Source organism: Zea mays, chromosome 10 (assembly GCF_902167145.1).
Source record: "Zea mays cultivar B73 chromosome 10, Zm-B73-REFERENCE-NAM-5.0, whole genome shotgun sequence".
NCBI lineage: Eukaryota > Viridiplantae > Streptophyta > Magnoliopsida > Poales > Poaceae > Zea > Zea mays.
The window spans coordinates 62,107,802-62,125,031 of NC_050105.1; the positions used below are offsets into that span (position 1 = coordinate 62,107,802).

At 39.5% G+C, this 17,230-nt stretch overlaps 1 protein-coding gene and 1 non-coding gene across 2 annotated transcripts; one reads left to right on the forward strand and one right to left on the reverse strand.

Annotated features, from left to right (window-relative positions):
* Positions 1 to 12,250: 12,250 nt before the first annotated feature.
* On the forward strand, positions 12,251 to 14,839 carry LOC103641134 (NAC domain-containing protein 21/22-like). The gene is made up of 3 exons (NM_001301481.2): positions 12,251 to 12,483; positions 12,784 to 13,070; positions 14,162 to 14,839. The coding sequence occupies exons 1-3, from the start codon at positions 12,303 to 12,305 to the stop codon at positions 14,540 to 14,542; spliced, it is 849 nt and encodes a 282-aa protein (NP_001288410.1). The 5' UTR covers positions 12,251 to 12,302; the 3' UTR covers positions 14,543 to 14,839.
* On the reverse strand, positions 12,646 to 12,719 carry TRNAV-AAC (transfer RNA valine (anticodon AAC)). The gene has a single exon. It is a non-coding gene; the product is annotated as a tRNA-Val (tRNA).
* Positions 14,840 to 17,230: the final 2,391 nt, after the last annotated feature.

The following is a 17,230-nucleotide window of genomic DNA, read 5'->3' on the forward strand; positions in this document are numbered from 1 at the left end:
ACCAGCCAAAGTAGCAGTTAGCTCATCTACCTCAGCGCTGAGATCATCGGTGGAAAGTGATACCTCGGAGGTGGAGTCATCGCCATGGTCCTTGTCATCATCGCCCACCACGTCCTCACCAAGTGCCATGCTACAGAGGCCACTCAAAATGTCGGTGAAGAAGCAGAGTTCGTTGAGCTTGTCCTCAACCCGCTTCTCGAGATTGCAAATCTCCCAAACCCGGTAGCTAATGCTCTAAAGGTATGCCGTCATGTGGATCTTCCAATAAAGGTAGTTTGTTCCATCAAAGAACGATGGTTTGTCAACACCATGTTTCTTTGCCGCCTTCGCAGATCAAGGACCGATTAGGGTAGAATGATCATTAATTGGCTCTAATACCAATTAAAGGACCAAAAAGGAGACCAGAAGGGGTGAATAAGAGCCACTAAAAATTTCTCGATTTAGAGCTCACGTGGCTTCATTCCCAAACCCAATCCAAACCTCTAAGGACACCAAAACACTCCAAAAAGGAACAACTCAATCAAGTATTGATTGACTGCTCCAACCAAGTTCCTGAGAAGAATATGAGCTCCTAAGGACAAAAGAACTTGATTTGGAACCCCAAAACTTTAGAGGAAACTCCAAAGGAAGACCTTCAGGGATGAGCGACAATGCTGGGCCAAAGTCCGGCAGTGTCGATAAGGAGCAGTGCCACACGTCATAGCAGTAGTGCCGCTCTGACAAAAAATGTTAAAATCAACCTCAAATTTTGGAGGCAGCAAGAGTTGAGGAAGGAGAAGTGATTCATGAAGTTTGAGCGCAAAAAGATCAAAACTTCCAAGTCGGGTCCAAAAACTCAGTCATGATTGGGGTTTTCTTGGGGCTTTGTCATTCCGATCAAAATTGTTAGAAACCTGCCCACAAACATGGTAAACTCATACCAGAACTTAGTAATGATCTTAGGGCAGTTCCTAAACCAGAGAGTATACCAAAACTTCACTCAACCATAGAAACCAAAAATTATCTCAAAATCCAAGTAGAAGGGTTGAGAAGAAGAAATCGATTCAAGCACAAAGACCAATCAGATCTGAGATGGAGGGAAAAAGTGTGCTAGCTCGCGCGTGGTTACAGTCACACTTTGTCAAAATCTCACAATCTTAGATGCCATAGTTCAAAGGCACCTATGGATCTCCAGGCTACAAACTAGAGAGCAACTACAAAACTAAGAGAGGTCAACAAAGAGAGAGCCAAAAGAGATGCCTACACAACCAGCCATCCCCACTATTTATAGAGATGTGTTCTACTTCCCTAAACTACCCCTAGATGCATAGAGCTTATCCACTCAGCCATGGGTAAAATGGACCAACTCCCGACATTTTGATCTGACGACCACACATTATTCACAAAGTTGCTTTGCCTCGATGCACCATTTGTGATGACACCACATGCCTCCCCTAATTCTCGCCAGAACGTACCATCAGGTTTTGACGCCCAAACCTACTAAAACCAGCGAACTATAGCATTAGGTGGTTTTAAGGCTCAACCACCGAAACCTCCGCGGGTAGCATACCCCGTACACATCCCCCCACGTCCTAGCACGTGTCCCGCCAGTCCACAACCACGTCGGTTACACGATCTACTCCTCCATGACCTCCCGTCTGTTAGTGTCCTTAGGTGTCAGCCATCACGACTAGACACACAGTTTCTCTAGTCCTAAGGTCAAGACTCAATGCTCGTCCTTCCCGCACTCGGTCCATCAGCACGATCCTGCATGACCTTCACCTTCTTCTCTACTGACCACCGTCTTCTGACTACACACCTGCACACCACAAGCCAAGAAACAGGTTTGCACATAGAAACTCACACCTTGGTTAGTGCAACCGACTCACCCAAGACGCTACTCATTGACCACTCATCCCAACATGAACACAAGAGCACAAATCAACATTGTGTTCGCAGTTGGGCAGCTATAGTTGGTGGTGGCAGGTGGCTATCGCTAGCGGTGACCAACGGCTATGGTTGGGACCGACTTCTAATAGGGCAGCAATGGCGCGACATAGAGGGAGACACCATGGGAGCGTGAGAGAGACAATGGGAGAAATTTCTCCATTCCTTGCTTAGATTAAAATAGTAACATTCCTCTCTCTATTTGCACTTGCTCTTTTATAGTAAAGTAGTCCTATTTTCTAAATAAACTCAATCTAATTTGTAACTAATTCTCTATTTTTTTCTTAATTTAGCTTACTTTTATTTTAAATCCTCTCGGACCGTGAGATCGAGGGAAGTAGGTGTGTGCATTTTTAAAACGAATACCAAACTCAAATCAAACCAAAACAGAATAGACTAAATTGTCGATCTATTCGGGTTTTGGGTTCAAATTTAGTTCCTACAAATGCTATATTTTGGAGTACGAGCTATGATTTGTTTCCTAGTTTTTAAACCACGAATAGACCGAATAACCCAAAATATAGAGAAGCTATTAGTGTGTGATGATATTATTATGTGATTTATGAACTTATTAACTTAAAATTATGATATCATCTTAATGATAGAAAATATATGTCTATATGCTATTTTTTATAGTCACATGTTGTAATAGTATTCTTATTTAACTATTCATTACATATATTTTAACAAAAAAATTAGTCTCTCTATTAGTTGGTCTATTCAGTGGAACAAATAGACTGAGTTGAAATTGTCGGTTTATTTAGATTCAGTTTCTAATATATTTTGAAAACATTAATTTTATTTTTTAGAGCCCAAAATTTCTTAATACATTGAACTAGATTGAATCGGATGGACCCACTGAATGCCAACCTCTGAAAAGAAGAGAAGGAGGTGGTCCGACACCTGGCCGCACGCCTCTCTTGCCATGCGTCTGGTGGCCTTGAGGTGGGTCAGAGCTTAGTCCTAGGGTTCTCTTGGGTCGTTTGGCGCAACGTGGATCTATCAGACGTGTGACGCGTATTTGCACATATATGGAAAGTTTCGGTTGCTTTGGTTTAGCTAGTACATAGTACATCTATCCATTGCTCAACACATGTCAATCCAATTGTGTGGCATAATCCATGTGGCAGCATGATCACCAATGGACTAATCAGTTTTAGAGCTATAGCTAGCTAGCTTAAGGATATGTACAGTGGATGTCTTCAGCTATGTCTTCGAGTGTGTCTAAAGAGATAAATGTAAAAAGCTCAAGACACGTATCTTGACGAAGATACTATGCCTTGGCTCTATGCTCAAGATAGTAGACTAGCTGATTGGTCAATTTAATTATTGAATGCTCTGATTCGTGTAATGGATATAGGTCCCGTTTGGTTTGGGTGACTAAAGTTTAGTGATTAAAGTTTAGTCAATTTTAGTCCCTAAATAAGCAAATACGGTGACTAAAGTGGGGTGACTAAATTCTAGTTCTTTAGTCATCAAGAGGGTGACTAAAAGAGACTAAAGTAGGATTTTTACCTTATTTGTCCTCTCCACTTTTTTCTTATAGCAAACATCCACTAATTAATAGGGATAATATAGTCATTATTCACAAAAATTAATGTTCTTTAGTCCGATTTAGTCACTGGAACCAAACGGAGTACTTTAGACACTAAACTTTAGTCTAACGACTAAAGGCGCGTTTGGTTTGAGAGACTAAATATTAGCCCCTCCATTTTAGTCACATTTAGTCCTTAAATTACCAAACGGTGACTAAAATAGTCCCTCAAGGGATGACTAAAAGGGACTAAACTATATAAATTCCACTTTTTACCCCTCTTTTATTTCAGTTGCACTAATGGTAGGAGAAAGTCAAGGGGTATTTCGGTCCTCTTATAATTCATTTAATATGTTTTGAATACTTTTAGTCCCTAGAACCAAACAAGGTAGGGACTAAACTTTAGTCTCTTAATTAAACTTTAGTTCATGGACTAAAGGAACCAAACAGACCCTAAAGGAACCAAACAGGGCCAATATAAGACACAGGTTTCAAACACGTCCATTGTATTGTGTCTTATATTTAGAGTATCATGTAACAGTGTCAGAGTTATACATGCTCTAAATAAAAAATCATTAGACATCTTGTCGCAAAAAAAGAAGCTGCTTCTCCATCTGCATAATTCAGTATTTATACCATTTTCACCGTTACAGAAAAAGAAAGAAAATGAACCTAGCAAGCAAAGCTCTACCGTTCATTAAAGCAGAAGTCACTTTCACTATCTTTTGCACAACTGTGACATCCTGTTCCTACGCCAATTGTTACAGTTGATTCTTCTCCACATACATATTTTAATTGTTACAGTTGATTCTTCTCCACATACATATTTTTCATGGTCCATGACAATCTGAATTCTTTATGTCAACAAAATTTATATGACACCACTACTACTTTTATCTGTATAGATTACAGATGTAGAAGTCTAAACAGACGATTTTAATCTAAAACTAATAACCCTTTACGTGAGACAGGCAAAACAGAATTACGAAAGTGGACACCCGCCTGGGCTTGTTCATTTTTGGGGATTGCACCGGATTTATTCTGGCTCATTAAAGTTTACTAGTCGGTTGCCCGTGCGTTGCGACGACTTACAACAATACCCATGTAAACTATCCATAAAAAATTCAACACAACCAATGAAGTGAACGATTAGAAGAGAGTTCACAACGATTGACTGAATGAACAGAGATTATAAAATAACATAATTTCATCATACAGAGACCAAATAAGAGAAAGTTTGTGAGATCAAGTTTCTAAAATAAGTCCCATGAAGCCAAACTTATAAAAAAGATAAATCAAAATATGGAGTGATTGCTAAAGTCAGGCATCAATAAAAACTGGATGTGCTCCATATAAATTATGCTACTTCGTAGCAATTACTAACGTTTAAAACCAACAAATAACCTTTCATTTTGTTGTTAGTGTGACAAATCATTGCTGCTCCATCCAATTCAGCAACCTCAAACACCATGTAGTCCATTGCGCCAATGTGGTCTCAGAAACGACCTAATGCTTGCAAGAGCCAAGAACGTCGTGCCGTGCTTGGGCTGTAGCCTCGACCCGTAGTGCTGGTCCGGCCCGACATGATTATTTTTTTATTTTACAAAAAAACGTATATACCTATATACAATTTACATTTAATATTAAAAACATCTTATCGTGATGTTCTACTGGTTAGACAGTTTCACCCAGTGTCTTTCACCCTTCTTTCATCAGGGTATGGGTTCGAACCCCACCTCCTGCACTGTTTTTTAACATTTTACGCTGATTTAATTAAATGGATCAACGGGCTAACGGGCTGGCCCGACACAGTTAGCAGGCCGGCATGACGTGCCTGTGCCATAGTTGTGGCCCGCGTGCATCTAGCCCGTATCGGACGTCGTTACACTGATTTAATTAAATGGATCGACGGGCTAACGGGCTGGCCCGACACAGTTAGCAGGCCGGTTATTTGTAAAAAAATGACGCGTGACCGAGATTTGTTCCCGTCCACCCTTCCTTCAAACCGAACGGTGCGGCTTTACAGAGACGCGCTTTCATCGTCTCCGTGATGAGTTGATGACCATCTGTTTTAACACCACTACAGACAAGTTAAGTTAGGTCACCCCATCGGCCCGTCTCCGTTAAAACGTTAACGGATATCAACGTAGCATGAAGAACAAAGTTACATATACACTTCAAACATTTTCTAGTCATATAAAATATCGATCATCTTGTAGTAGTCCTCTAAAGTCTAAATATAGCTTCTTCCAGTTTCTTATCTTGTCATACTTCTCGTTGTACACAAGTTTGCTCTTATGCACGCATTTGTGCATAATGAATCGATGTGTGTCGGCTGCGGTTCTTGTTATTTTCTTATATGACTCTCGGTTCTTTTACCACCAATCTTGTGCATTCTTTAGCTACTCATAGATAATACTGAAGTTATTCATCTCTGTTAATAATTCATTAAAGGTGGCCACCTCCATTAATATATATTAGTAGATGTGGTAATCTTAAGACGACTGTCTCGGTTAAGGGCATGTAAGAAACCCTAAAACGGTTTTCTAAATCCAATAGATAAGCTAAGAGACTGTACAATATAATTCGGAGACTTATAATAAATGCATAGAAAGTCGTGAAGAGACTTCTTGATTTTTTTCACTTAACCTCATATAGACCTCTTAAAAACACCTCATTTAATGGAATTATACATACCCTAATGAAATATTAACGAAGGATGGTGATCGACTCCATTAATTAACCATTAACGAAGGCAGACGCTCGACCACCACTACTGGAATTCGGCTCTTTGCCGAGTGCCAAATGTTTTGCCGAGTGTTTTTTCAGGCACTCGACAAAAAAGCTCTTTGCCGAGCCAAGCAAAAAACCCTCGGTAAAAGAAAACACTCGGTAAAGAAGCTCTTTGCTGAGTGTTTTATTTTTGACACTCGGCAAAGAGGTTTTTTGCCGAGTGCTTTTTTCAACACTAGGCAAAGACAATTTAAAAAATCATATTTTAAAAGAGTAAATCAATTCAAATGAAAACGCTTTTAACTACAAATTTGTATAACTCATCATTATGTACAATTTATATTTTGAACATTTCTTCATATGAAAAAATAAAAGTAATTTTGTTCATAAAACCTATATCTCTCTCTCGTAGTTTATGAAACTACGATAGAGTTATATTAGATTTGTGTATATTGTTAGAACCATCATGTGAGATGAACAAATGACCAAACAACCAAAATAAACTTTGTAGATCTTGAGAAGTTATATAATTTTATAGTTGACAACTTTTTCATTTGAAATCATCTTGTCAACAAAAACTACGTCTGAATTTTAAAATTTTAAAATTTGAATTTTGAAAACGACCTCGAAAGAAAAACCATCAACATGAAAGTTGTAGGTATTGAAGAGTTATGAAACTTTGTAGCTGACAATGTTTTGGTTTGAAATCATCTTGTCATGCAAAACTATGTTTGAATTTTCCAAACTACCTCGGATGGAAAAACCAAAAAAATAAAAGTTATAGGTCTTGAAATGTAATAAAACTTTATAATTGACAATTTTTTTATTTGAAATCATCTTAATATTGAAAAAATCGTGTGAAGTTTTCAAATTTAAAATTCAAATTTTGTTAACGGCCTCGGATGTAGAAACTATCAAAATATAACTCTTAGATCTTGAAAAGTTATGCAACTTTATAGATGATCACATTATCAAATAATTAAATTACTCTCGGTTTGTTATAGTACGTGAGGAATGAAAATGTAATATAGACATAATTGATGTAGTAGTGTAGTGGTAGATGAGGGTATGTGTGAGAGAGATGTTGTGAGTTCAAATCTCACCATTCACAAAACATGTAAATTTGATTCAAAATAATTGTGAAAAATAATAGGGTGATGGGTATTGTAATGGGGTAGTGGTTGGAGAGTTGTTCCCATAATTTAAAAAATGTTTTGCTGTTTTTCGGGTTTTTTGCGATTTTTAGTTTGCCGAGTGCTTTTTTTTGCCGATGTTCGAGAAAAATTACTCGGCAAAGAACCCTTTGCCGATAAAATACTTGCCGAGTATTCTTTACCGAGTGTAAAATGGCTTTTGTCGAGTGTCTTACACACTCGGCAAAGAACACGATTCCGGTAGTGCAGAGGCCTTTTAGCCACGATAAACAGAGTCCAACTATATATCTGCCTGCGTTAATCTAAAACCGGTACTGTCTCACAGAACCAAATACTCCCTCAGTTCTAAATTATAATTCATTTTACTTTTTTGTTATATTTGACGGGCTCGTCAATTCAAAGCCACAATTAAAGTATATTATATGCTAAACAATATCACAACAAAAATTAATAATAACTATGATATTTTAATAAGACAAGTCGGTCAAATTTAAGTTAAAAAAATCAAATGAAATATAAATTGAAATAGAGGAGTATAATAGTGCAATAATGATATACAGACAACAGAAACACACTAAATTTCATTCTGCTCGCCACATCATACTTCCCAATGCAAATCACCAAATATAAATATGCATCTAACCTAGTTAGCCATTTCTTTTAGGAGTATGTGTATTAGTACGCCATTTTGTTCATTGTATATTTAGCCAGCTAGCTTGAATTGCTAGGTAGTGCCAAGAAATTGGAAATCTATTGATGCAAAATATCCTTATGAGCTACTTTAAGAACTCTATTTTCTCAAAGAATTTTTATTTTCACAAAAAAATGAACTTATTTTTCTTAGAAAAATAGAAATCACTTGGTAAAATAGGGTTCCTAAACTAACTCTATCAGATAAAAAAGTTTGAGCATCTTCACTTTGAATGGTATAACTCTCCAACTTTCTCACTAGCTGTCGTAAAAAAGGTCAGCAAACGATTGTGTTTAGGTAGTATATATGGTGGCACAATGGAATTTTGCCCATTTATTTTCACGTGGACATGTCGTGAGGAATCCTCTGCGCATGTATGTTCTGCCGACAGTCACATTCCTTGATATTTGCATATTTGTTATTTGTGTGACTTGATGACAGAAGTTAGAAACTCTTATACTACATATATATCTTAACTTTGTTTTTTTTAAAGAAAACACTTATTATCAGTTACGTACTACTCTATGCCCCTACGGACATATACACACCACAACGGTCTTTTCCAACTGTGGATTTCAAAACAAAATTCAAACACTCAAATATACGACGAAGAGATAAAACATACTCCCTCCATCCATATAAATTATTCGTTTTTGGTTTGTCCTAAGTAAATTATTATAACTTTGATCAAATATTTCATCGTGACTTGAACTACCGTAATATATAATTCTTTTAATTTAAAATAATTTAATTATATATATACATATATTTTTTTGGTCAAAGTTTAAATAGTTTGACTTAGGATAAATCTAAAATGACTAAATTATGTAAACGGAGGGAGTAGAGGTTATTTGGATCTATGAATTAAAACTATTAGCTATTAAGATCATTTGGATCTTTTTATTTTAGAAGAATTAAAATATATTTAATGGGTTAGACTATCTGCCTTAAAAATTATTATTCCATAACTTTCTTAAGTTGCTATGTAAACCTATTTCAAATTGATAGAGTATGAGGTGAAAATTGATTCTATAAATTACCGTTCTATATTCTTATTCTGCAACTTATAGCATGTTCTTCGATTTGCTTTTCTATATTGGAAATACAATGTATAAATGTCTCTCTTGTATGGCTAATAATATTGTATGGCTAATAACAGTATATAAATATATTTCGTATACGATCATACTAGCTGAATTAATATGTCAAAATTATAATTATGAGAATAAATTCAAGTCCAAGGACCCAAGGAGTCTTATACATTACTTTCCAGCTCCTAAAAACAAACGCGGGCCTTAGGTTGTCTCTAACAGAGCGTGTATATGATCGTGTAAAACAATGTTTACGGAGTAAAGTTTAAAATAGGAGTTGAGATAGGAGATATGATAGAGCAAGGTTACTGATAGAGAGTCAACTAGGCTCTAGGCAGCACCGATTATATCATGAATTTTTTAATCATTAAATAGTGCACTAAGAGCAAGGTTACTAAATATAGTTCTTAGTGAGCTTTATTATGTTGTTATGTCATATATAGCCAACTAAAAGCTTAGCCATATAATTACTCTCATATAATACAAGTTGTATGTTTAATACTTGATTAATCTCTTCCTCTCACAAAGTGTTTTGAAGTCTACTAGTAGTCTACTTTTAGTTAGCTACTAGTGAGCAATCGCTTTCCTTTTCTCTCCATTTATGTTTATTCATATCACCATAAATCTGATGTGACATCTCTTACAACCCGCTTATGTCACCTTATTATACTTATTCTTAAGAGACAATCTCGCACATTTCACGATGTATTACTCTCCCCATCACGATGACGAGGACAGAATCTTTCTCCACCATATAGCTTATGGGCATGTTTGATCCATGAGGTCAAACAAAGTGACTAAAATTTAGTCACTCTGGGTGCTAAAAATCTAAACAGGAAGAGCTAAAAGTTATTAAAATTGTAAAAATATATATTTTTAGTCACTTTTAGTTCTTCCCTTTTGAAACTATGATCATGATAATTTATTATTTCATAGCTTCATGTTGGTGTGCATGACCAAGGTAAAAATAATATAGTCCCATTTTTCTAAATTTATTTTTAATGAAGACCCTATTTGTTTGGGTTAGACTATCTTCAGCAGCTTATCCATACTTATTCTCATATTCAAACTCTACTCTACGAATAGTGTAATCTACAGTGCAAAATAGTGCTTATAAGTAAACTTTGATTGAACTACTGGAGTCTGCCTTACCGTTGTTCGTTTATTGGAGTCCATGTCTAGGGCTTGTGTTTTAGGTATAAAAGAAGAAAGAGATAGGTTTATTCAATGTTGTTGTTGTTGAGTGGATAGTTAGGATGTAACAGTTCAAATTGCAAACCAGCTGGAAGAAAAAAAAAGATAGTAAAACGAAATGGAGTTGGGAGTAGCTGGATTGATGTGCCGCTTGAATTGACCTACGGCAATGGGGGAAGGCCGGAAGGGGCTTCGGCCGCGTGCGCATAATTTCTAGAAAAAAAGAAGCCTTTATTTCAGTCATAAATCACCATTTAACTCTAGCTTTTGTCCTGAATTGTCGTGATTCCTCTAGTTCAATTTAGAATCATCTTCTATCCTAGATTTTCTAGATTCATGTGATTCATCTTACAAGATATCATGCTCCTGTAAAATCTATAGTTGACAGCTGTTTCAACAAAATAAATTTCAGTTTTCCATAATCGTCAGCCCATAGTAGCTTTCTTATAGCTCACAGCTAAAATCAGATTTTCGGAAATCTACAACTTAACCAAACAGACCCTTAGTCTTTTCTTGTCCTAGATCTGCCTCTGGCCTCCAGTACTCATTACTCTAGTCGTTCGCTTAGGATTAAAGTCGTCTGTTTGAACTGCTGCAACTGTAATCTATAGAAAAAAACACTTTAGAAGTAGTAGAATCAAGTACAGATTAAAGGCAAGATAGCACTATTTTTTAACCCACAATCCAGCAGCGGACCTATGTTATGGGGAGCGGGGGCACAGGCCCCACTCAATTTCGTTGTTTTAATGGATATTCTATCTTATTCAATGTATTTACAAAGTTTTAGTAGCCCTATGCATTTATTTAGGCCCAGGCCCTCACTCAACCTTTGGGCTGAGTCCGCCCCTGCTCGTGGCAGGTAGCCTCTTGCACCCCTATAGGTCCTGTAAGGATGTTTAGGCTATCTCCAGCAATGTCCCATAAATTTCATCCACTAAAAGAATATTCTATGTCCTTTACAGCACACTCCAAAAGATTTCATCCTTTATATCTTCTCCTTCTCCAGCAGTATACTCTAAATTATGTTCTCTATATGAATAGTGATACCAGATTTTGTATTCTATATTTTTTCGTATTCGACACAAAGAAAAATATTATTTGTAGGTCTCGAAAATAAAATACGCTACATATTGCATTCTTGATTATGTAGCCTAAATTACTCATACTTATTTTTACCAACTCATTAACCAAGCTTTGTAGTTTACATTTTTCCGTATTGGACATGAAAAATGATCGTTCGAATGTCCCTACACAGGAATGGCGATTGGCGGCTGGACGAAAGGCCGATGGAGTTGGTCGTTGGTGCCTGGCTGTGCTCGCGATATCCTCCGCCGCCGGCTTCGTGTTAAATACCGACGAGCTAGATCTGCGACGGAGGGCCAATAAAGTTGGTCGAGGACGAGCTAGATCTGCGACGGAGCACCCGATGTACACCTCGCCCTCCCCTCCTTGCGGCCGCTGCTTCCCCGTCCCTGCGAGTCTGTGACCTTGGCCAGCTTCCACGACCCCTCCTACTTGCTCGAGAGCTTTAGCCCCGGCGCCATGGATGAGAGCTTTGCCAGCACCAACAGAAAGCTTTAGCCCCAGCGCGCGGAGTAGACGAAGGTGTCGTTTAGCGGATGCCCGAGATCCGCTAGCTTTAGCGTGTATGAGGACGTGCTCTAAATTTACCGAACTTTTTAGCGTGTGTTGCTGGACTCATAGAGGAGGTAATTGTCCGCTAAATTTAACTTACAGAATCATTTATCGGTCGTTGTTGGAGACAGCCTCAATAGACCAGTACTCAATCGTATGGAAGTAGAAACTGGCAAATTGCATGGTTGACTTGTGCACCCTATTTATATACCATCCTATCGCTTCATGAGATGCTCCATTCCCACTGCCCTGTTGGGCGGCCTTCAAAACACAGCCCCTCCTCTCTCTCTCTAAGACGGGAAACTGCAGCACATATTAATTAGTAACTAGCTAGGTAGAAGAAGATGAGCTCGTCGATCAGCATGATGGAGGCGAGAATGCCTCCGGGGTTCAGGTTCCACCCCAGGGATGACGAGCTCGTGATGGACTACCTCCTACAAAAGCTCTCCGGCCATGGCCACCATGCCGGCGCTGCCATCGTCGTCGACGTCGACCTCAACAAGTGCGAGCCATGGGACCTCCCAGGTCTGTAGTACTAAAATCTGATTTAATTGCAGAAATAAACAATATCCTTTTTTGCTAATGCATCCAAAGTCTATACTAGATCATCAGAAGTTCTACAACAGGGAATTAGTAAATTAGTAAGAAAAAAATGAATAAGAAGATTGAGCAGCAAAAAAGAACAATTGGCTTCGCCCGGGTTCGAACCGGAGACCTTCAGTGTGTTAGACTGACGTGATAACCAACTACACCACGAAACCATTTGTTGATTGAACTATACAGAAACTGTTATATTATTATTTTTCGTTCGTTGATGTCGATCAGATTCCGCGTGCGTGGGTGGGAAGGAGTGGTACTTCTTCAGCCTGCGCGACCGCAAGTACGCGACGGGGCAGCGCACTAACCGCGCCACGCACTCCGGCTACTGGAAGGCCACCGGCAAGGACCGCGCCGTCGTCGCCGGCGGCGAGGTGGCGGTGGGGATGCGCAAGACGCTGGTCTTCTACCGGGGCCGCGCGCCCAGGGGGAAGAAGACGGAGTGGGTCATGCACGAGTTCCGCCTCCACCCCCATGCCGCGCCGTGCCTGCTAGCAGCAGCTGCGCCAAACAAGGTAACTGATTAGCCTCTGGATAGTCGTGGATCACGTTATTAATTGTCACAAAACCCTTAGAGCTTGTTTGGGAGTAAGTGGAACAAAGAGAATTGAGGGGGCTATAATCCCTTACTATTCAATTTTGAATAACAAGGGATTATAGCCCCCTCAATTCTCTCCATTTCACTTGGTCCCAAACAAGCCCTTAAAGTCGATCGGGCCGGAGTGATGGTGTTTTGAACATCAGAATAGCAGTACGATCCACGTTTGTTTGGTGCTCGTTGAAATGTTTACAAAAGAAGAAGGCGGGGGATGTTGAACTGTTGATGGTCTCCTAAGTTGTCTTTGGCACCACTGTGATGATGCTGAAGAAGCTATTTTACTCATTTGGCTCTAAACAAATCCAAGCATGTAGGGTCTCGTTCAACATGCATTCTCGCATGACAAAGCTACCTGCCCACCCTAATTATTGTACTCATGGCCGCCTAGTCTGCCTCTGCCCATCCGTTACTATCTTTCGGTCAATTCATGCCTACGTCACTACAATCATCCAACCCAAAGCTGTTCCATCAGATAAGCTACAGCTATTTAAGTAAATTAATGATGAGCTGAACATTCCCTTGAAAGGGATTTATTTGACTCTCTATACGACTGATTCTTCTTTTACTCAAGCCTGTAGGATTGCTAGTTTCCTCAAGTAACAGATTTCCAACACAGAATCCTTCAAGTAGCTTGTTGTAAACGATGCTATGTCAGTTCCATCAACATCACACAATAAGCTATTACAGTAAACAAAATTTAATGTGCTGCACATTCCCTTGAGAAGGATGCGATGAATCTCCGGCTGACTAATTCTTTACTTCAAACTGTCAACCAAATTTGTATGATTGCTTATTCCTCAGGTAAACCAACCCCAGAAAAAAAAATGTAACTTTTCAGTGCGACCTGTTGCAAGAGGTGGTTATGTTAGTTGCATCAACATTATGCATCGCATCAGCCTGCTGAATTAGCCTGTCAGAAACATGAAATATATTCCAGCCCTCCCTAGGATGAGGTTTTTTTTTAAATTTCTTTATGGACTATATATAACACGTCTCTGCAAAATTCAGGAGGACTGGGTGCTATGCAGGGTGTTCTACAAGAGCAGAACAACCAGCCCAAGGCCAGAATCTGAAGACGCCCGGGACGGCACCCCATCAGCTGAACCGCAACTGCCGGCTGCCCTGCCGCTTGCGCCCCTCGCTGACACCTACGCCGCCCCAACGGTTGCAGAGCAGGTGTACTGCTTCTCCGGTCTGCCGGCACTGCCATTCAGAAGACCAGTGAGCCTTGGGGACCTTCTGGAGTTCGACGCCTCCGAGAAGGAATCTGTCACGACAGCGATGACCAGTGTCTCGAACAACACTAGTTCAGTGCTGGAGCTGGCTCCAAATTGCAACTGGAACCAGGAAAATGGCATGTCACGGATGTGGAGCCCCCTTGGGATATGAGATAGATCTGTGTTGTTTGCTGGATCTGGATGTATGGAGTGTTAGTACTGAGTGGCCAGTAGGGTTCTGCTGCTTAGATTTGATTAGCAGTGTGACTTGCAGATTGTGTAGATTAGATTATCCGTTATTGGACTAATGGCTTGGCGTAGTATTTGTACATATTACTACTGAAGGAACAGTGTCCTTATCCTTGTTTGGCGTAGTATTTGTACATAGCACCTGCTAAACTTCAGACAATCAGTGAAAGACAAATGTGTACATTGTAACATAGTGTTAAGAAACTCTGAGAGTTGCTAAGTTTTCAGGCTCTAAGTTCTGATGCAATCTCGCCTTCCTTTCACTCTTTGCATTGAGACGTTCTCACGTTCAGCTCAAACTTTTCTATGAATCCACACGTGTTGCAGTAGGTAGATTCCGTCTTCTGAATGGCACTTGCTGGAAGGCAAAAGACATGCCAATCCAGGCGCAAGGCACAGTACTATCCAGAGGTGTAAACTTAGTCCAGATCACTTTGATAAACTGGCACTACTAACATTTTTTTTCAAGAATTCAAGGTGCTCAGACTGAAAGATAACAGATAGATTCTGAAAAAAAAACTGAATGAGAGAAACAAAATCATATTCAATCCTCGTTTCACTCCAATTGTTCCATTCCGAGTATCTACAAAAACAAAATCGAAATAACAAACGAACATAATAAACAGAAGCGATGCCCGATGCATTCGTTTTTAGCATCGCAGCATCCACAAAAATAATTCTCCATCTATTATACCCCCTCCCTTAATTTACGACATTTTTTATACACCAGTTTTTTTTTCTTATCACAGAGACGACTCTGTGTTTGCTTCTGATGGTGTTAAAGGTTCAGTAGTGGCAAAGGATCTGATTGCGGTAGAGTCTGCATTGCTTGGTCTCTGATCGTTGTTCTCATCTAACATTACAAGAGCTACAGTCATTTTCGGCGGTCAGAAGCCGCTGAAAATAAGCTATTTTCGACGGCTTTAGGCTTATTTTCGGCGGTTCCTGGCCGCCAGAAAAAATAGCCGAAAATAAGTTCATATTTTCGGTGGCCAAGGTCTAGCCGCCGAAAGTAGCTTATTTTCGGCAGCCTCAAGTCAGCCGTCGAAAATAACAGGTAGTTTCCGGCGGCCAGGGAGTCAGCCGCCGAAAATACCGTGTACGAAAATAAAATTTCTTATTTTCGGCGGCCAGGGAGGCCGCCGAAAATTAATAATTTCAGAGCAAATTTTTTTGAAAAAAAATGCAAAAAAATAACAGAAATTCATACAAAATTCATACAATAACAGAAAATTTATATTTGAGTCCACAACATAAAATTTGAGTACATACAAATATAAAGTCCACAAATAGTCCATACAAACATAAGTTCACAAATAGTCCATACAAACATAAGGTCCACAAATAGTCCATTACAACGCAAAATGCGGCACAAAGCTAACTCCATCACATATCGGGGTCGTTGGAGTTGTGTCCACTACCTCCAGAAGCGAAAAACTCGTTGACGAAGTCGTGTAATGGGTTTGGATTCTAAAGAAAAAAGAAGACATTAATAACGGCATTGGTTACATGTATGACCACTATTCAAACAAATTGTTTCTCAAACTAATCTCTCCTGTAGTAGCTCTCTCCCCTGCATAAGCTCCTTCTGGTGCTGGTATGATCGGTGGTGGCGTGTTGTGGCCCATGACCCCGGATCCCTACAAAATCAAGTTTAGTAAAGATTTGAAATTAGGTTGATACAAATGACAAGTCTTAACTAAATTGAAGCACCTGAGGTGGAGGTGGAGATGGCGGAGCATGTAATCCCCACTGAGGCATCGACGGCTGAAACTAAGGGAAAACAAATGGTTGCTGCTATGCCTGCTGTGGAAACCAAGACTGTTGCAAATATAATATGTTAGTTATAGCACCAATATCGAGCGTGTTGAGAAGAAATAAGACACTCACGTTCATTGCTTGTTGGGCCTGTGCGTTATAAGCAGCCATGTACTCTGATTGCTGTTGGAGGAATGCCATTTGTTGTTGTCGCAGCTCTTCATGAAACTTTTCTTGCTGCTCCCTCATAGCCTCCTCCTTGCTAGATACAGAGAGGCGACTACGGCTGCTACTACCACAACCCGCCTACGACGAAGAGCCGCCACGAGAACGCAACTCCGTCGAATCGATAACACCGGTAAACATAGAATATCTTGAAAAACAAGAAAATTAGCTATTTGGTCATAGTTCCAATATTATTGAAAAAAATTCACAAGTTCATACCGTCCATGCGCCTTGCCTCCAAGTGAATGCACAACTTCAGCGTCGATGGTAGGCGCTCCTCGCCAATCGTAGTCTTCTCCATACTTCTTAACCATCTCCTGCCCGTATGTCTCCTGCAATATAATATGAAGGTTCAGCACACATGTAATTTATAGCTATATGGCAAGAAAACATTAATCATAACAACAACTAACCATACGCTCAACGGTCGCTTGACTACACAGCTCATCGGAGATTTCACTATTTTTCGCTCTATGCCCTCTCCTATAAACATCGATTGGGCTCAGGACAACTCCAGTTTGAGCCTCCTGCAAATATATGAGTTTAATCCGGTTTCATTTCTGAGTAAAACAGAATACTACATACTCACCATTCGCTTAGCCAACCGAATGTGTCCATCAGCCCCATA

Excerpts from the sequence above, each read along its gene's own strand:
- LOC103641134 (NM_001301481.2), top strand. The coding sequence starts at position 12,303 with ATGAGCTCGTCGATCAGCATGATGGAGGCGAGAATGCCTCCGGGGTTC. Across the intron at positions 12,484-12,783 it reads CGAGCCATGGGACCTCCCAG|ATTCCGCGTGCGTGGGTGGG; the intron begins GTCTGTAGTACT and ends GATGTCGATCAG. Across the intron at positions 13,071-14,161 it reads CAGCAGCTGCGCCAAACAAG|GAGGACTGGGTGCTATGCAG; the intron begins GTAACTGATTAG and ends TGCAAAATTCAG.